Source organism: Trichosurus vulpecula, chromosome 4, assembly GCF_011100635.1.
Source record: "Trichosurus vulpecula isolate mTriVul1 chromosome 4, mTriVul1.pri, whole genome shotgun sequence".
Lineage (NCBI taxonomy): Eukaryota > Metazoa > Chordata > Mammalia > Diprotodontia > Phalangeridae > Trichosurus > Trichosurus vulpecula.
This window is the reverse complement of record NC_050576.1, coordinates 37,784,878-37,806,069: the sequence shown is the minus strand read 5'-3', so window position 1 is coordinate 37,806,069 and position 21,192 is coordinate 37,784,878. Positions and strand designations below refer to the sequence as shown.

General features: G+C 38.8%; 1 protein-coding gene across 1 annotated transcript in view; it reads right to left on the bottom strand.

The window, feature by feature from the left end:
• Positions 1–21,192, bottom strand: part of HFM1 (helicase for meiosis 1) — a 198,532-nt gene that overhangs the window by 118,793 nt on the left and 58,547 nt on the right. The window contains exons 28-32 of the mRNA XM_036755468.1: positions 20,097–20,200; positions 19,548–19,691; positions 1,845–1,940; positions 1,504–1,619; positions 195–274 (exon numbers count right to left, since the gene is read on the bottom strand). Coding sequence (XP_036611363.1) covers positions 195–274; positions 1,504–1,619; positions 1,845–1,940; positions 19,548–19,691; positions 20,097–20,200 — 540 coding nt within the window. The remainder of the gene's footprint in view (positions 1–194; positions 275–1,503; positions 1,620–1,844; positions 1,941–19,547; positions 19,692–20,096; positions 20,201–21,192) is intronic.

Here is a 21,192-nt window from a genome sequence, read left to right as displayed (position 1 = left end):
CCTGGTCTAATGTGTTACACTATGTGCTTATAAGAAAAAAGATTTATGTTGAGAGCTTCCTTTCAAATACAACTTCCAAGTATAGTATAGTATAGTATAGTATAGTATAGTATAGTATAGTATAGTATAGTATAGTATAGTATAGTATGGTATAGTGGTGGTAGTAGTAGTAGTAGTAGTAGTAGTAGTAGTACCTTGGAAAAACTGGAAGCAAAGGTCTTGGAGTAAAACGAAATTTCTTAAGATCCACATTTTGAGATTTATTTATCTGCATCTATTGTAAGAAAAAACAAATTCACTCTTGGTTACACATGAATAAATTTTAACAGATGACTGGTTTAATGAAGATCCTTGGGCATTATAAAGTAATAAGAAAAACTGAGAATACAAAACAAAGCAGGAAAACTACAGCTGTTTGCCATGAAATGATCTTGTGCTGCCAAACAAGGTGGTTTGGTCCTGGTGGAAGCAGTAATTACTTTAAACTTTATGTACTGGATCAACTGTCACCATATCCCTCCTTTTAGCCTCTTGTGATGTGAATCCTTCAATCTCTTTTCATCTTAGCAAAGAAATGAGTCCTCTACCATCAGCCTGATCCCACTCTCTGGCTGCACAAGAGGATATATACTGCTTCAACTCTAGCTTCATAAAACAGCATGAGGCAATACTGAAGTTCATTCACTGAGTACAGCAATGTGACATTCTAATGACTTTTCTTTCATCTGGTTGGAACTCTCAGATCACTTGGAAAAGGAGTTTTTGTTCAATGTCAGCCTTTAGAACTATTCAAGGACTTGCATACAGAGGTGAGAAAAAGGCCTGCCAGATAATACCTTTAAATTCAGTGTTCCATTGAAGATAGAGCCCAAAGAAGAAAATATAGATAGGAGTTAACAGTTTACTCTTATTGGTAAGTGCCTAAAGATAACAAACAGGGTAGGAGCAAGATACTGAACAACAGTCAGTATCCAAAAAAATACTGACAGGCTAGGTCACTGGGCTAAATCTGATAAGTTTAAATGTAATATAATTCACTTTGATTAAAAAAAATTTTAAAGTACAAGATAGGGAGATATGGTTAGATAGCAGTTTGTCTAATAAAGATCTGGGGGTTTTAGTGGACTAGAAGCTTAATAAGAGTCAACAGTATGGCATGGCAGACAAGAAAGTTAATGCAATCTTAAGACTATTAAGAAAGGCACTGTGTCTAGGTTAGGGAGGTGGCTGGTAATCTCACTATAGTATGCCCTGGTCAGACCACATCTGTACTATTGCATTCCATTCTGGATGCCACATTTTAGAAAAGACATTGATAATCTGGAGATGGTCCAGAAGAAGGCAAATAGGATGGTGGAGAGCCTGCAGATCATGCCATCTGAAGCTGGGCTAAAAGAACTAGAGATGTTTGTATCAGAGAATCTAGAGACAGCTGAATATGCATGTGTAATTTAACTGATACATAACAGAACTAAACAATATGATATTGTTCAGAAAACTAACCTTGAGGCGTTTAACTGGAGGAACAGATGAAATGGCATCCCTGTGTCTTAAATCAGTTAGATAGGAAGAAAATGTTGACTCTCTCATTTCTGACTTTTGTGCAACTCCAATTTTACCTTTGAAGAGAAATTTAGGATTCTTTAGGCCACATTTACATGTTTTTACAGAGAGTAATTTCTCAAAATCTAATTGTTACCTTTTCTCATATTGCATACAAAAGAAATAAAATTGTACATAGGGACTATATTCAACATAATATAAACATTATATTTTGATATTTAAAATTATATTACCATTGTCAAATTTTAAAGCCTAAAATGATCCCATTCTAAGGAACTCACAGCAATCATGTCCACACGTATTTTTATTTTTACAGTGATGATGGCAGTCTCTGTTTCCAGATATTTTGCAAGTATTCTTTCTGTTGCAGGTGCTTCCTGAAGAATGATAATGATAAGAAGCATAAGGATTTATTACTATGCTTAATTTAATGTTACTGGTTTTCATTGTGTTTCTTTTATACACTCATTAAACAAAGTGATTATGAGTATTGGTCTTCCTCAGATGTTACCATTTTCCTCATACAGTATTACAAGAATATTCTCAAGAAAAGCACAGCAGGCCTTGACAATCAATAAGAAGGTCAGTTGGGTAGTGATGTATAAGAATGCATTGGAAGAGGAAACGACTGATGGTAGAAAGGCCCATTTTGAGGTGAAAGTAAGGGCCTCAACTAGGGTGCTAACAGTGAAAATGATCAGGGATTATAAAAAAGCTATTTACAACAGAGAAATTTTAGACCAGGTGGATTAATTTGTGGCTAGGTTGTCATTAAGGCAACTGACACTCAACATCTCCCGAAGCACTGAAGTTTGTCAAACGTCAGCTTAACAACTCTATTCACATTCAAAAGCAAAGTTGGTTATAAGTAATTCATTGTGCAATCTTGAATGACTATTTGAAACACAATCACAAGCACTTAGCGCAGTGCCTAGAAAACAGCAAGCACTTAAAAATTGTTTTTACATCCAAAAATAAATGCATTTTCATTCATTTCTTCTTTCTGACCTTGGATTACATGATCTTTGAGGTCTCTTTCAGATCTAATATCTTACGATTCCATGATCATGTGTACCTAATGTTTTAAATATTTGGAACTTCGTTTTCCACCACTGATACAGACCACATTACGTCTACTTTAGCAGGTGGTCCTTGAGAGTCATGGCGGGTCCAAAATGCATTTCCTTACAGTCAGATAATAAGCCTCTCCAAATTTGGGTGGACTATTTCTCAAACAATGGACATAAATCATATATCTACAGGAATAAATGTTATAAGATATCTAAACCTGGAAGGAACTTAAGGGGCTATTTAATCCAATCTCCTCGTTTTTACATTTATGAGGAACTGAGGCCCAGGGAGGTTATATAATAACATGTCCCAAGACATATAGGTACTAAGAATTAGAGGCAGGATTTGAACCCAAATCCAAAGCTCTATGAATATGGCTTCTATCACATATCCCCTTATATCTGGACATCTTGAAGACCAATCCCCTAAGCTGGAGAAAGTTGCACTTGCTATCCATTTAATGTGAATTTATTTGACTACCTGAATATAATTTCTAACCTGATAAAATTTTAAACTTATAATAAAATTATCTTTGCCACAGTCAAGACAGACAGCTAGAGCTTGCGTTGCTATGGATATGGGTACTTTATTCATGCGGAGGAGTATGAAAAGGGGAAAGGGCTATATCTGGAGGCCATAGGCTACTGGAAGAAGTTGTTATATCCTTAGGTGACAGAAGTGGTCACGAGAGCACAAACTTGGCATTTCATCACAGAAACACAGAATTAATAGAAAACTTCCTTTGCTAAAGTCAAGTATGCTACTAATGCTAATAAACCGAGATGTTGATGATTATGCAAAAGGAAAAGGGTACAAAAATAGAAGGAAGAAATGCCTGCTTTTTCAATCTGGGGTGTATGTGTGTGTATGTGTATACATATTCAGTCAATAAACATTTATTAGGCAACTACTATGTACAAGGCATCGTGCTAAATGTTGAGGATGCAAAGAAAGGTTTCAAGGAGCTCACAGTCTCACGGGGGAGACAATATGCAGATAACTATGTACAAACAAGCTATACACAGGAAAAATTGGAAATAACCCACAGAGTGAAGGCACTAGAGGGAAGGGGATTGGGAAAGGCTTCCTGTAGAAGGTGGAATTTTAGCTGAGATTTGAAGGAAGTAAGGAGGCACAGATAAGCAGAAAAAGTACTCGAGGCATGGGGAACAGCTAGGGAAAATTAGGTACCTAGAGTCTGGAGGTGGAGTGTCTTGTTCCAGGAACAGGAAGAAGACCAACCAACATCACAAGATTGGAGTCCATGGCAGGGTAGGGGAGAATAAAAGGCATCAGAGAATGGAAATGTACAGGGAGGGGGGAGGTCATGAAGGGCTTTGAATGCCAAACAGAAAATTGCATATTTGAGCCTAGGGGTGACAGGGAGTCTATGGAGTTTATTGAGTAGGAGACAGGGGTTTGGGGAGGTGGAGATGTGACATGGTCAGACCTGTGCTTTAGGAAGATCACTCTTTAATAACTGAGTGGAAGATGTACTGGAGTGGGGAGAGACTTGTGGCAAGCAGACCAACCACAAGGTTTTTGCAACAGTCCAGCCATGAGGTGAAGGAGGCCCACACCAGGGTGGTGGCAGTTATCAGAGGGCAGAAGGGGGCATATACAAGAAATGTTACAAACATAGAATTGACAGGACTAGGCAGTAGATTAGATATGAAGGGTGAGAGAAAGTGAGGAGTTAAGGATGACACCTAGGTTGCAAGTCTAGGTCACTGGGAGGATGGCGGTACCCTTGACAATAATAGGGTAGTTAGGAAGGGGGAAGTTTGGGGTGAGATAATGAGGTCAGTTTGGGACAATTAGAGTTTGAGGTGTCTATTGGACATCCAGTTCAAGATGTTCGACAGGCAGTTGAAAATGCAAGACTAGAGGTCTATATTGATGTTAAGGCTGGATAAACAGATTTGAGACTGTCAACATGAAGTTAATAATTAAATCAAAGGCATCTGATGAGATCACCAAGTGAAACAGTTTAGAGGGAGAAGAGAAGAGGACCCAAGACAGAGCCCTGTGGGACACCTACACTTAGCAGGACTGACCAGGATAAAGACCCAGCAAAGAAGACCGAGGAGGCACAGTCAGAAATGGAGGAGGAGAACCAGGAGAGAGTAGTGTCATGAAAACCTAGAAGAGAGGATCAAAGAGAAGGGGGTGATCAACAGTATCAAAGGCTGTAGGGAGGTCAAGAAGGATAAAGATTGAGAAAAGGCTATTAGTTTTTTTTTTAATTAAGAGGCTGTTAGTAACTTTGAAGGGAGTAATTTCAGTTTAGTGATTTATGTCAGAAGCCAGATTAGGCTTAGGATGAGGATGAGAGTGAGAGGAAAGAAAATGGAAGGAGCTATTGCAGATGGCCTTCTCAAGAAGCTTAGTCCTAAAAGGCAGGAGACATACAGGACTGCAGCAAGCAGGGAAGCATGGATCAAGAGACAGTTTTTTGAGGATGGGGGAGACACAGACACGTTTGTAGGCAGTAGGGAAGCAGCCAGTAATTGGAGAGAGATTCAAAAGATGAAAGAGAATGGAGATGATATAGGGGGAAATCTACTGGAAAAGACAGGATAGGATGGGATCACTTGTGGATGAGGAGGAGGTTATCTTGGCAGAAAGGGCTGCCCTTTCATGTGGAAGGGGTGAAGGAGGAAACAGTGGCAGAAACTAATGGTGATGTGAGATGAGGAGCAGAAGAAAAGGGAGAGCGTTCCACGAGTGGCCTCAACTTTTTCAGTCAAATATGAGGCAAGATACTTAGTTGGGAGGGTAGGGAAAAGAGGAGCCATGGGAAATTTAAGGAGAGATGAAAAGGGTTTGAAAAGCCTGAATAGTGGGTGAGACAATGAGTTCATTAGGGAGATGTAAAAGGAGGTGGCACAGTGGATAGAGGACCCGGCCTCAAGAAGGTACGAGTTCAAATGCAACCTCAGACACTAGCTATATGCTCCTGGGTAAGTCACTTAACCCTGTTTGCCTCAGTTTTCTCATCTGTGAAATGAGCTGGAGAAGGAAATAGCAAACCACACCAGTATCTTTGCCAAGAAAGCCCCAAACGGGGTCATGAAGGATTGGACACAACTGAAATGACTGAGCAACAAGCAAAGGATCGCCTTATGGCAATGTGGGCCTATCTGAGGTAACATAACATAAGTGGATCTAATCAGCATGGTTCTATGATAGTCTCCTTGACATCCTCTCTTATAATGATAAAAGTTAGCACCTCAGGAGGATAGAGGCAGTAGGACAAGATGTTAATGATTCTGAAGAAAACAAATGTCCATGATAGTAAACTGGTGGCTTCTTAGCTAACAGCTGAAATGTTTATTCAAAGAAATTTGGAGCCAAAGGGTACAAAATAAGCTTTAGAAACCTCTTTGAAAGATAAATTAAGACTTGAAATTCCTTTACTTATTTAAATAAGAACTGTAGAAAATTGATTTAAAGGTTATTTTTTAAAAGTTGCTTAATTAAAGCAAAGATTTTCAAAGTAATGTAGTATGTGCCACTACAAAGTAAATGATTATAGGAGTAACAAGATTTGAAGAAAGTTAGTGGAAAAATCTGGAAAATATTGTGTTTGCAAAAACATGTAAGCATCACATTGTTATTAGACAGATAAAAGATGCAGCATTTTTTGAAATTATTGTGATAGGGTGACTGCAGGTCCAAGATTGAATTCTTTAGCTCTAAAGGCTGGGACTTCGGTGGTCAGCTTGCCCTTGGGTCTGCTCATGCTACTCAAACTCAGAAAGCTAATTTATGAATTTGCAATTAGAAATATAACTACTCAGCACACAAGATACTTGTGCTGGCCTGTCACCACATTCTCTTCCCAGTACAGAAACTTACTTGGAAAACCAAATTAAGATCAGAAGGTTGCTTGGTGAATAGAGAACATTAAAAAAAAAAAAGGAAGTTGGAAGCCCTTAAGAAATACATTCAGCAAATTGTCATAATCCTCAGCCCTAGGGATATAATTGTCAAACAAATAAGGCATTCATACGGGGCACTCAGACAACTCTGTCCCTGCTCTACCTCTCCACTCCCACTCTGGGACAATGCTATGTCAATTCTTCAACAATCAGTGTTTTTGTCAGTCTGGGTCCTTTCTTCACTGACATGGGTTTCAACTAACACATCAGGAGACAGTCTTGAAGAGTGGCTATGGCTAAAACATTTGTTACTCTGTGTCCAACCTAGTGATGAACCCCCTTAAACTTGGTTAGGCTAGTCCCAGAATGACATAATTATAATCTGTGACTGGGCCCACACTTGAAGACCCTCACGTTTGGTTCTTTGTTGTTTTCATGTTATCGCCTCCTTTAGACTGTCAGCTTCTTTAGGGCAGGGACTGTCTTTTGCCTTTCTTTACATTCCCAGAACTTAGCACAGTGCTTGGCACACAAAAAGTTCTTAATAAATGTCCGGGAGAAAGGTGGAGCCAAGATGGCAGAGTAAGGCATGAACTCACCTGAACTTTCCCAAATTCACCTCTAAACAACTATAAAATAATGCCTCAAAATGAATCCTAGAGTGGCGGAACCAAGAAAAGGGCAGGGTGAAACAATATTCTAGCCCAAGACAACTTAGATGGTTGTCTGGAAAAGTCTTGGGTAAAAGGGGAAAATAGTCCATTAAAGGAGGCATCCAGGCAAGCCAGCAATAGGCCTTACCCCAGCAAGCCGATGGAGAGGCCTTGGAGCCCTGGTGCCTGTCAGCGCCTAGGCCCTGCAGTCCCCAGCATAACAGGCCATCTGTGAGGCTTGTGAGGACTCTAGTGCAGCAGGACAGTTGCAAAGCCCTGTGCCCCCAGCACAAGAAGCTTGGGACAATGCCCCCTATGCCCCATAAGCAGAACCCAACTTTAAAAGTCATGAAAGAGGATGGGAAAATGAGCAAGAAACAAAAAAAGAACCAGACCATACAAAATTATTATGCCGACAGGGAAAATGGAAACACAAATTCAGAGGAAGACAACAATGTCAAAATGCCTAGACACTAAGCCTCAAAAAATGTGAACTGATCTCAAACCCAATCAGAATTCCTGGAAGAGGTCAAAAAGGAATTTAAAAATCAAATCAGATAAGTAGAAGAAAAACTGGGAAAACAAATGAGAGTAATAAAAGAGAATCATGAAAAAAATCAACAGCTTGGTAAACGAAGCACAAAAATAATGGGAAAAGATGTACAAAAATTCACTGGTAAAAACAATTCCTTAAAAAGTAGAATTGGCCACATGGAAAAGGAGTTCCAAAAGCTCACTGAAGAAAATAATTCCTTAAAAATTAGAATTGAGCAAGTGGAAGCTAATGATTTTATAAGACATTAAGAAACAAACAAAATCAAAAGACTGAAAAAATAGAAAAGAATGGATAATATCTCATTAGAAAAAACAACTCACCTACAAAATAGATTTAGGAGAAATAATTTAAAAATTATTGGACTACCTGAAAGCCATGATCAAAAAAAGAGCCTAGACATCATTTTTCAAGAAATTATTAAGGAAAACTGACCTTATGTCCTAGAACCAGAGGGCAAAATAGAAAGTGAAAGATTCTACCAATTACTTCCTAAAAGAGATCCCAAAATGAAAATTCCCAGGAATATCATAACCAAATTCCAGAACTCCAAATTCAAGGAGAAAATACTACAAGCAGCCAGAAAGAAATAGTTCAAATGTCATGGAGCCACAGTCAAGATTACACAGGATTTAGCAGCTTCTACGTAAAAGAATCAGATGGCCTGAAATACAATTATTCCAGAAAGCAAAGGAGCTAGGATTAAAACCAGCAAAACTTGGTATAATCCTTCAGGAGAAAAATGGATACTCGACGAAACAGAGGATTTTCAAGCATTCCTGATGAAAAGGCCAGAGATGAACAGAAAATTTTATTTTCAAATACAAGACCAAAGAGAAGCACAAATGGTAAACAGGAAAGAAGAAACATAAGGGATTCAATAAGGTTAAACTATTTATATCCCTACATGGGAAAATGGTACTTGTAACTCTTAAGAATTTTAACACCATTGGGGCAGTTAGAAGGTGTATATGTAGACAGAAGGTGCAGATATAAGTTGACTTTGATGGGATAATATCCAAACAAATAAATGTTTGTTGTTCTTGGCTGGTTGCTGGGTTGAACTTTCCAGAGTTGCACTGGGTCGAAATCACTGTACAGAATCTAGTATCACCTCATCCTATAATAAAGCATTGGGCAGTGCTAAAGCCTGAAAAATTCTTGCTCTACATTCTCCTTCTTACATAATACACGACAACCACCACTTGTCTGTTTGTATTTCTCATTTTTCTTCATAATTTAAAAATTGATGGTTTATTTTATCTTGATTACACATCTAGGAAGTTGTCTTAATCTCTTTACTAACATGTCTCCAAATCACATTTTAGGATGGATTATAGTAGGAAGGTGTGCTATCATTAGCTACTACAATTCATAATGTATAAATTTTTGTTAGTAAGGAAATTAATCAAAAGAGTTACCTTTTCTGACATTTACCAATTTCACTTTCTCTCTAATATCTAATGTTTATCCTGGGATTCACCTTAATTTGGGACCTGTGGCTCGCTCACTTTCCCCACTACCTATGCAAATAAATTCAAAGTCAACATAAACTTTAATTTTATACCAATTTGTTTTGTAAGAACAAAATATTGTAAAAAGAAACAACTTTTATATATATAAAGAAGCTTTTATATAGAACACAGATGATTTCCATCATCTCCCATATTTTTTACCTTTTCTTTAGGGACCTTTGAGGAATCTGTCTGTCTCTGATAAGCAGTCTTAACATGGTCCTGATTAACCCAGTTCAACCAAGGACATAGACTATGTAAAGCAATAATTATAACTTATTTGCAAATAGTAGAAAAAACAAAGGACTGAGAATTAGGCCTTTTCAGTTCTAATCCATGATCTTTTTGTAATTAGCTCTGTAACCATAGGCAAGACACTATATTTTCTGGCTTTGGTGTCCTCATCTATAAAGAAAAGGGAATAAACCAGATGATCTCTCAGCTCTCCTCCAGCTTTAATATTATATGACCTCCGAGGCTCTGTTCCTTTGCCCTGAGAGGGAAGCTAGGGCAAGGAGGAATTCCCAGAATACAGGAATACAGAAAACAATGTCATTCTAGATATTAACTCAATCTGGTGCATAGTGACTCAAATAGCTATTCTCAGGAGATAAAAATAACTTGGCCTGGGCCCAAGGAATTTGTTGAAGATTCTGGGAGCCTCCTGGAAAAATCCAGGAAAATTGACAAACGCATTTAGGATTCAGGACAGGATAATTTATATTTATCACTTGCATATGTTGTACACAATATTTCAGAATTTTAAGAGTACTTTCTGCAGAGAAAACAACTCTGTGATATGGAATGTATATTATCATTTCCATTCTGCAGACAACAAAACTAAGGCTCAGAGAGATTAAGGTCACAAGGTTATTAAGCAACAGAGCTGATTTATTCTTCCTCCAACACTAGGGCTGTTTCCACTACACCACTCTTCTGAGCTATCACAAAATCCTGGCATTATTTCTTAAGAGGAGAGAACCTGGAAAATATACATCTTTTTTTTCCTGATTTCACTGGATCAGTTTGATTACTAATATAAATTGATAGAGGTCAATAACTGGAAAACTAAGGTGCTCAGAGAATATTAACTCAAACTGTAAACTTAGGTATAGTTTAAAGCTAACAGATTTTTTCAGGGTATTTGGGAACATACATTTCCATAGTTTTGCATAATGTGAATATGAATTTACATTAATTTACATGTTATATTTTAAGAGCCCTAGCTGCAAATATGTAAAATAAAATAAAATGAATTTATTAGTGAACAAGTGTCTTCCGAGCAAATACTCAGAGCCACAAGGAGGAAGAGAGTACTGCCAGGAGCCAGCTTCCTCAGGCTGTGGGAAAGGATCAAAATAAAAACTTTCCACAAAAAACGAGAACCTCGGGCATCCCTGATACACTTACGTCTGCAGACTAATCAGAAATTCAGAGCTGTGTGTCTGTGCACAAATGACATGAGTTCATGTTTTTCGTATTTTTAAAGTCTTGCTCTGTGCAATTCTTTGAGTTTTTTTCTGACAGGTTTGAACACTTTATTTTTGCATTCTTGTTTTAATAAAAGAAAAAGAGCTCATACCCTCTTAACTTTGTGTTAAAATGCAACATTTTAACACAGTAGTGTGTACTTAAACAGTAAAGGATCACACGGGTGGCATCCTTGAATTGGCAAGTTAACACACAGCACCAGCAAGCATAAAGGAAGGCAGACAGCCTCTCGGCCGCTATTTAAATGTGCACACTTCCAAGAGGCACAAATAATGATCTTGTCCTTACATGTTCTTTAAGTATATAAAATTTTCATGCTCAGAATGGCATTTAAAATGCTAATGACTTTATAAATTCCAAATCAATTTTCTTCAAATCTAGCAAAGTACATATTTCTTGGATATGCTTTGTTAAAAGCCTAAGCTTAAAGCTGAAATTTTCAATTATTTGGGAATCAGGCAAAAAAAAAAAACTAAGTTTTTTTCTCTTTACAGTGACTTTCATGGTGATATAACTTGTAAATAATAAAATTTTTTTAATAAACTTTATAAAAATATGATCATTTGTAGTTGTGACCAAGCATGTTGAAGTCAAGCACCTTGGAAGGAGGACCCTTACCTGGACCAGCCATTTCATTGGCCCTTCCAGAATCCTCTTTTTCCTGCTACAACCCCACACCAGTTGCCTCCCTCTCCCTACTTCCCTCCTGATGAACCTACTCAACTTACTGATTGGTGAGTTCCTGCCTGGAACCTTCTACATGGTGAGAAAGCCCAGCTCTCATTGCTCACTCTGCACAACCAGCCTGCTCCACCTCCACATTAACTGTCTGACTCCCTAAGGACTATGATAACTTAGTGGAACCCATTCCTCAATGATTAACATACTCGCACCCTCCCCATCCAAGTGATCCTGAACCCCAATGTGCCCTCTGCCCCGCTCTGCACTGTCTGATCCCTTGTTCCCAACCCAATGCCCCATCCAAGAGCGACCCACCCCTTCCACAGTCCAACTCCAGACCTCATACGAGGGGACTACAAGATATATATTGATATTTCCTCAAACACCCTCACTTCCCAGTTCCCTGTGGCCATCTCTTCTACTCCACCTCTGTTCCATACAAGATGGTAATTCTGTAAAGTGATTTCAACCGATTACCACTCTGGAAAGTTCAACCAAGCAACCAGCCCACAACAGCAAACATTTATTTTTTGGATATTATCCCATCAAAGTGAACTTACATCGTCACCCTCTGTCTATGTATACACCTCCTGCTAAGTGCCCCAACAGTGATAAAGTTCTTCATGCTGATGAATCTATTGGATCATAATCTGATGTCATTCCTATTCCTCACATCTAACCTCCATCCCTTGCATCCCTCGGTTCTTTCCCAGGCCTTCATACCACACTGGTTATACTCTCCTCCCCTCCCCATCTTGGCCACTGATGAACTGGTTCAGTTCACCTCTAACTGTCCTCTTTTCTTGAGTCCCTTGCCTCCTTACACAGTCTCCAATCTTGCTCTGCCAAACCTCAGCCTTGAATTACTGCCACCATCCACTGTTTTCATTCTTATACATGCTAAACAAAGGGAAAATCACAAAAGCATGCTGACTGGGCCCACTACGCATTTATGTTACATAATCTCACCTGGGCCCTCATTGCAGAAGGCAACCCTTTTGCATCTCCCTAATTAATTCATTGTCTCGTTCACTACAACAGCTTTTCATACACTTTTTGTCCTTCCTCAAACTGATCACGTCTTCCCTTCCTACCCTCTCTCAACTGAGAATCTTGCCTCATATTTCACTGAAAACATTGAGGCCATTCCCCTCCCTCTTTTCTCCTCTTCCTCATCTCACACTGAAGACACCATCCACCTCCATTTCCTCCTTCACCCCTATGTCACATGAAGAGGTGGCCCTACTTACGAAGGCATTCTTCTCTCTGCACAAGTGATCACATTTCACCCCGTCCTCTCCAGCAGATTGCCCCTTTGCCATCTCTACTTTATAACTTATTTTTAGTCTCTCCCTCCCTGCTGGTTGCTTCCTTGCCATATACAAACATGCCTATGTCTCTTCCATTCTTAAAAAAACCCTCACTTGATTTATCCATTCCTGCTACCTATCATCCTAGATTTCTCTTCCTCCCTTTTGCAGGTAAATTCCTTAAGAAGGCCATCAACAATAGCTGCCTCCACTTCCTTTCTTCTCACTGTCTTAACTCTCTGTGGCCTGGTTTCTAATGACACCAAAACTGCTCTCTCTAAAGTTACCAATGATTTCTTAATTGCCAAATCTAATGGATTTTTCTCAGTCCTCATGCTTCTTGTCCTCTCTGCAGCCTTTGACACTGTTAATCACCCTGTTCTCCTTGACATTCTCTTTTCTCTAGCTTTTCATGACACTGATCTCTCCTGGTTTTCCTCCTACAGGTCTGACTATTCCCTCTCAGTCTTATTTTCTGGGATCTTCATTCAGATCATGCCTGCATGTCCCACAGGGCTTTGCTGTGGATCTATTCTCTTATCCCTCTATACCATTTCACTTGGAGAGCTCATAAGCTCCTGTGGATACAATAATTATCTCTATAGTGATGATTTTTAAATCTACTTATTCAGCCCTAACCTGTCTCCCAACCTCCAGACTCAAATCTCCAGCTGCCTACTGGATACCTCAAACTGGATGTCTGGTAGACATCTTAAATTCAACATGTCCAAAACTGATCTCATTTATCTTTTACCTCCTCAGATCTTCCCCCTTCCTAATACCCCTATTACTGTCAAAGGCTTCACCATCCTCTCAGTCACCCAGACTTGTAAGCAAGGTGTCGTCCTTTACTCCTCTCTCTTCTCTTTTCTTCTCTCTCTCTTTCTTCCTCCCTCCCCCTCTCTCCCTCCCTGTCTCTCTCTTACACACACACACACACACACACACCCCCATCCAATCTATTGCCTAGTGATGCCCATTCTATTTTGAACATTTCTTGTACATACCCTCTTCTCACCACTGACATTGCCTAGTGCAGGCTCTCCTCACCTCACACCTGGATTACTGTCATAGCTGTTGGTGGGTCTGCCTGCCTCAAGTCCCTCCCCACTCCAGTCCATTCTCCATCCAGGTCTCAAACTAATGTCCCTAAAGCACAGTTCTGACCACATCACCCTTCCTACTCAATAAACTCCAGTGGCTCCCTATTATCTCCAGGATCAAAATAAAATTCTCTGGCTTTTAAAGCCCTGCACAATCTGGCCCCTTACTACTTTTCCAGTCTTCTTAGACCATACTCCTTCCACAGAGACACCGGCCTTCTTCATAGTCTTCACACACAATACTCCATCTCCTGACTCTGGGCATTTTCTCTGGTTGTTCCTCCATGTCTGGAATTTCTCCTTCCCTATCTCCATCTTTTGGATTCTCTCAAGTCTTGGCTAAAATCTTACCTTCTGCAAGAAACCTTTCCTGATCCTCTTTGATACAAGTGCCTTCCCTCAGAGATGATCCCCAATCCGTCCTGTCTATATCTTGCTTATACAGGTTGTTTGCCTGTTGTCTCCCCTGTCCAATTATGAGCTCCCTAAGGGCAGGGATTGCCTTTTGCATTTCCTTGGATACCCAGCACTTAGCACGGTGCCTGACACATAGCAGGCACTTAATAAATTCTTGGTGATTTGACTTGGAAAGATATTTTCACAAAGTTATGAGAAACATCTAATAGTCAGGAACGTCTTCCTTATCTTAACTAGAAATCTTTCCTGTCGTTTCCCCCACTGGCCCTGGTTCTACTCTGAGAGGAAGCAAAAAGAGTTTAACTTCTCCTCTATTTGAGAACTCTGAGCATATTTTCTGGGTTAAATTTCCTAAGTTCCTTCAGATGATCTTGGTGTGCATAGTTTTAGTCCTCCATCACCTTGGTCTTCTAGATATGTTCAAACATGCCAAGGTCATTCATTCTTCAACTTGGCAGTCATATTTCAGGAAATTCATGCTTTCATTCTTTCATTCAAAAATCATTAAGCTCTTCCTATGTGCAGAGCACTGAGCTAAGTCAAAAGAGAAATAAAAACTTTAGCTGAGAGGTTATCAAGCATTTATGGAAATGCTTGTTAACCAGCTTAGATACAGTCCTAGTGCTCATGGAGCTTATTATCTAGATGGGGTGATAAGTCACAAACATACATAATGATCATCTATGATACACAATAATCTATGAAAAGTGGGGTCTGAGAGGAAAAGTGTTAATGAGTGGGAGGACAAGGAAGATTTCAGTGAGGAGGTGGTATTTGAGCTGGGTAGATGGGAGGAGGGAAAGTCCTCCTAGGCATAATCAAAGGCAACCACATATTCTCCACTGACAAAGACCTTATTTCATGAGTCAATCTAATAAAAGGATGGCAAGAATGATGGTAGTGAAGAAGAAAGAGTAGAGGAAGTACCATTATATCCACCTTCTCCCTACTGTGATGAATGAAAACTCCAAGAGGCAGAGTTTCTGCATAATTAATAATCAATTTATTAACTAGGCAAGCCAGTAATCAATAAATTGTGGTTTCTCTCAGTAACCAAAGACGCCAAGGGAGACTCTGAAACACCCCAAATCCATTCTCAAAAGGAATTTCCCTTACAAGGGAAAATTAACCCTGATTGGTGGACATTTAATTAGGAAGCGGGGCTAAAAGGCTACAGCTCCTCCAGCTGAGCTTCATCATGAGACGCAGCAGTCTCAAGACATCTGGACAGGTAGCCATTTCCATCAGGACCTCTCTAGTTAGTTCTCTAATGGAGATCAAGGACAGAAGGTTCTTCCCCCAGGCAAATGCTCACCCAGACTGGATTCTGCTTATACTCTAAACAGAAATTAGGTCTCCCATTTGGGTGAAGTCCTGCACCCCTAGTTAATGAGCATGTTACTAAGCAAATGTGACTAGAAGCAAATCTCAACACTCAGCTTTCAGAGATTGGCTGACCTTTTCAGGAGATGGGCCTTAACAGAAATAAAAGGGAAAGGGTGAATCACGAATTAATAATTAGTTATTTGTATAAGAGTATACTATTAATTTCTCTCACTACTCAGAAAAGGATATAGTTATTAGAATCACAAAATAAGTTTATTAACAAGTACAAATGAAGGCATGAAGATAGGAAAGTACAAAGACATGTTCTAGAGATGCTGAGCAGTCCAGTTTGGTTAGAGTAAGGCATCTACTGAGGGGAGTAATATGTGAAGTCAGGAAAATGAGGCAAAGCCTCATGGTGAAGAGCTATAAATGCTAAGAAAAGCAGTTTGATTTTTTTTCTTTTTTAAAATTAATTTATTTTTACTTTTCAACATTCAGTTCCACAAGCTTTTGAGTTTTAGATTTTCTCTGCCTCCCTCCCTTCCCCCCTCCCCAAGATGGTATGCAATCTGATATAGGCTCTACATATACATTAATATTTAATATATTTTCGCATTAGTCATGTAGTAAAGAAGAATTAGAACCAATGGGATGAACCACAAGAAAGAAGAAACAAAAAAAGAGAGATCAAATAGTCTGCTTTGGATCTGCATTCAGTAGTTTTTTCTCTGGTGTGGACGGCATTTTTCATCATGAGCCTTTTGGAGTTGTCTTAGATCCTTGCATTGCTGAGAAGAACTAAGTCTATCAAAGTCAGTCATTGCACAATGTTGCTGTTACTATGTACAATGTTCTCCTGGTTCTGCTCATTTCATTCAGCAATTCATATAAGTCTTTCCAGGTTTTTCTGAAGTCCACCTGCTCATCATTCTTATGCCACAATAGTATTCCATTGCATTCATAAACCACAACTTGTTCAACCATTCCCAATTGATGGGCATCCCCTCAATTTCCAATTCTTTGCCACCACAAGAAGAGCTGCTATAAATATTTTTGTACATTTGGGTCCTTTTCCCATTTTTATGATCTCTCTGAGATACAGCCCTAGAAGCAGTACTGCTGAGTCAAAAGGGTACATACATTTTTATAGTCCTTTGAGCACAGTTCCAAATTGCTCTCCAAAATGGCTGGATTGGTTCACAACTCCACCAACAATGCATGAGTGTTCCAATTTTCTCACATTCCAGCATTTATAATTTTCCTGTTTTGTCATGTTAGCCAATCTGACAGGTGAGATGTGGTACCTAAGTGTTGTATTGATTTTCATTTCTCTATAATCAATAGTGATTTAGAGCATTTTTTCATATGACTATAGACTTTAATTGAAGAAAACTGCCTGTTCATATCCTTTGACCATTTATTAATTGGGGAATTACTTGTATTCTTATAAATTTGACTCAGTTCTTTATATATTTTAGGAATGAGGCCTTTAGCACAGACACAAAGCAGTGTGAATTCTGACTTTGTAGTCACTATCAAGAAGCTATGTGTGAAAAAGATGAGTGTTTCACACCCAAACATACTGAAGCAGAGAAGACAACATTGTCTCCTGCCAAAGAAAGGTTTATATGACACCTCTGTCCCCTTGTGGGTGGTTTTCTTATAGGACAGCACTGGGTTGGGGCATGCATGTAAAGGGATGTGATTCCTGGTTGACTGAGAGAGCTCGGGACCCAGGATACCGTGGCTGGCATACTTAAGGAAAATCAAGAAACCCAAGAAACTTGGAGAGAGGTGATTAAGAGACAAACATGGACTTTTAAATACTGATAGGTCATTTCCATAAAGCCACAGATGTGTGGGCAGCCAGACTCTCAACATATCCTTTATAATTCAAGAGATGGCCAAGAGTGGAGAGATGAAATCTCTCCTTGCTGGAGCCAAGTGAAGACCTCACTTATTCTTATGTATTCATTCATCTATTCTAACGTGCATACCTTCCTTGATTTCTGTTTACAGCTTTCATTGGTAAGGAGATTTACCAACTATTCAAGGTGGTAATTTTTGTTACCAGTATTTGATGGGAGAGAGCTAAGCTAGTGATAACAAACTAAGTATTAGCCTTCCCTTGAGACTGATGGGGAAAGTGGCATTAAAGCTGAGTCCCAAGGTATCATCCCTCTAGCCTACCAATATTTGAGGTGTAGCAAATAGACATAATTTCCCTTCTGGGAACTAGGCAAGGGAAAAAGCGAGCTCCTTCTTCAGACTCTTCCATGGACTTCTTCCTGTTCTCTACAAAGGCTGAATTCCATCTCCCTCGGAGGTGTGGGTCAGATCCCAGATCAGATATTTCCATGACACACTGAAGTCATCCTTATTTTTTTTAGGAATATTAGGTCACATTAAGTAATGACCTCTGATCCAGAAAGGCCCTTCCCTTTCCATACCTGTAGCCTCTTTCTGATCAGAAATAGGTTTTTTTAATCTATTTTCCTCAGAGTTGGGCTAAGAGCATCTCCATCATAGTATTTGCTATGGGTCCTTGTTCCAGAAAGTATATTCATGGCACCCTTGCCCTTCTCCCTAGATGGGCCATTTAAAAAATCTTCCACCCCATCCTAAATGATGAGTTTTTTTTTTCTTTTAGGAAGAGAAGAAAGAAAAGTAGAAAATATTTCTACTCTAAAGTAAAAGGGGCAAGTGTAGAAAGATCTGGGTACACTTGCTTTAATGGATGCTGCCCCTCCAGGGGCCTCTTATCCCTGCGACTACTCTCCTTCATTATAAGGCCTTGCTGCCCTCATGGTCCAGAGAGAAAGAAGGTGAATAGTTACGTCAGTTTGATGGCAGGTGCGATCCTAGCACTTTCCCATCACTATCAATGAACTCCTTCACCTCAGTAGGAGGAAGAACAAGTGGTAATAGAGCCTTTAGGAAAACACTACTAAGATCTCTGAAGAGAGGCATGCTCTATTTACACGAAACAAAATTTTTTTCTTAACAAAGAGGGAACAAAATGAGCTGCTAGTATCATTAATGCTAAAAGCTTCCAATATAAGCTGGATTGCCCCCATGTGGAGACCCCTCTGCATGTGCTTTGAAGCCAGTGTCTCTCATTCTGTGTGACTGAATCAGGAATACTATTTCAAGGCCTATGGGGATGGTATAGGAATGCAAGATCCTTTACCTCTGCTCTCATAGCTGCCCAAGAAATATCAGCTACAACAGATTCATTGATTCATAGGTTTCATAAGATTTAGAGCTAGAAGGGACCTTAGAAATAATTTAGTCTTAAAGATGAGAAAAGTGAAGCCCAAAGAAATGACATAACTTGTATCGACATGTGTAGGAAGTAGCTGAGCCAGGCTCAAGCACAGACCTTCTGACTTCTAAACATATTTTCTTTCCCCTACCTCTCTACTCATTGAATAATTTACTAATCATCTTCCAACCACAAAGAAATGTGTGGTATGCCAGAATACAACCAGGGAGCTCCTATTAATTTCACTAAATAAATTTTCCAAAGTTTCAAATCCTTAACCTAGAGCCCCCAGCACTAAGACATTGATTATAACCCACCAACCATATTTATGCTCTAATGAACAATAACAGAGACATTTATATAGGGCATTAAGTCCGAAAAGCACTGCTTTTATACATTATCTTATTCGATATTCACAACAACTTTGTAAGATAAGTTCAATATAGGGATTATCATACCTATTTTATATATGAGAAAATTGAGGTTCAGAAAGGTTTGATGATTTGTCTATGGTCAAAAAGCTAGTATGAGAGGAGATATTTGAACTTAGGCTCACTCTGGACCCAAAATCTAGGTCTATATTGTACCATGCTGATTCTCCAAAATACGAACTATGACAAAGCACTCAGAACTTTAGAACATCAAGGAAAACTGTACTAAAAGAAGCATGTGGAACATAAAGAAAGAAAGTTGGTAAAGATACTGTCATTTACCTGTACTAGCATCTTCTCTTGGAGAGCCATCTGAATATCTTGAATGTGTCTCTGTTTCTAAATTTCTTTGCATAACTATTTGATTTTCAAGTCTGTTGGGTCCTAAGTAAAAGGCTGTAAACTTCTGTTGAATATCAAGTCCTACTATAAGGTGAGAAGGTAAGAACATTTTGCGATATTTTATTTGAAATCATTTATTTATTTTTATCATTTCAACATAGCTAGAAGAATTAAAGAACCAAGTAAACCAAATAACTGAAACTATAAAAATTCAATATTACAGAAAAAATTGTATGCACCTAAAAATAAGGAAATCCAAACAAAATTGTCACAGCAATTAGAACTTGATTATCTTGGGTGTAGCCTCATTTTTAGGTGGTGAATTTAATTGACGCTTTGGTTATTCTTGCCTAATTAATTTAATGCAGAGAGCTAAATACAATATTTTTACAATGATGTCATATTTATTGTTTTTATGTCTCAACATAAAAATACTTTATTTTGTCAAACTTGAAATTAATTATATCTTTTTTATTTCAATTAACTTACCATATTCAGAACTAATTAGATTAATGCTAAGTTCTTCAGATTGAAGAGCTCTTTTAACATCAATTTTTTTGGTCCAATTTCCGGTTTTTAGCAAAACAGAATCCCTGAAATACATATTAGCATATTTTTAAGCAGAAGATGTAATCGCTGAATGAAATACAAGTTAATGACCAGAGAATGAAATGTTTCTAAGTGAAGTTACCTGCAGCACTCTCATAAGCAGCTTTCTCCTTTCCTGGGGATGGAGGAAATGGCAGCAAGCGCATACACTTTACCCCCTCCCTTTCTTACCTCTAAGGACATGGTTGCATCGACGTGTCAGACTGGCTCGTGAACGAGGTCTTGCGGCCTTGCTAGTTAGTCAGCCTCGAATATGTGGTTACCATAAGGGACTCAGTGACCAAACTTTAAAAAATATCACCGCAATTTGAAAGAGCTGGTTCTTTCCATGCCCATTCATTTGTATGGTGCTGATAACAGTCACCAATGAGGGAAACAAGGGCCCTTATCTCCAAGGAATTTATAAGTCAACAGAGAAGACGTGATGCATGAAAATAACTACATCACAATGCAGTATTTCTTTACGTATTTCAGGTAGATAAAAGAGACTTTAGTGGATATTGGGGAAGAGCTCATTTGAGCAAAGGTAGACTTTTATAAACAGCAACATTTGTCAAACTTGTAAAATGTAATTTCTAATTATGGTAATCACATTTACTTTCTTATTTTAAAAATCTGATGAGACTTACTGGGTCTACACAATGTCACAACTGGTTAAAAAGTGAAAATTCTGTCAAGCAACGTGTTGTTCTGTGCACAGGCCACTAAACTATTTAAGCCTAACACTAAACTAACCAGTTGTGTTGTCCTCTCAAAGACAGTCATCATGGAATTTTAAGATACTATTCAGAAATTAATACAGGAATGTCTTCAATAGGGACACAAGGGGGCAGGTAAGCAAGCTTGCCAGTTAGTACAAAACCTTCAAGATTCTCGCATCTGACTCATATTTGGAAGGTGCCTTCCTCAGGGTTGGGGTCCATGAACATGGTAACAGCTAAGGAATTCCCTTGTCAAAGTCATTTCCTTTCTTTAC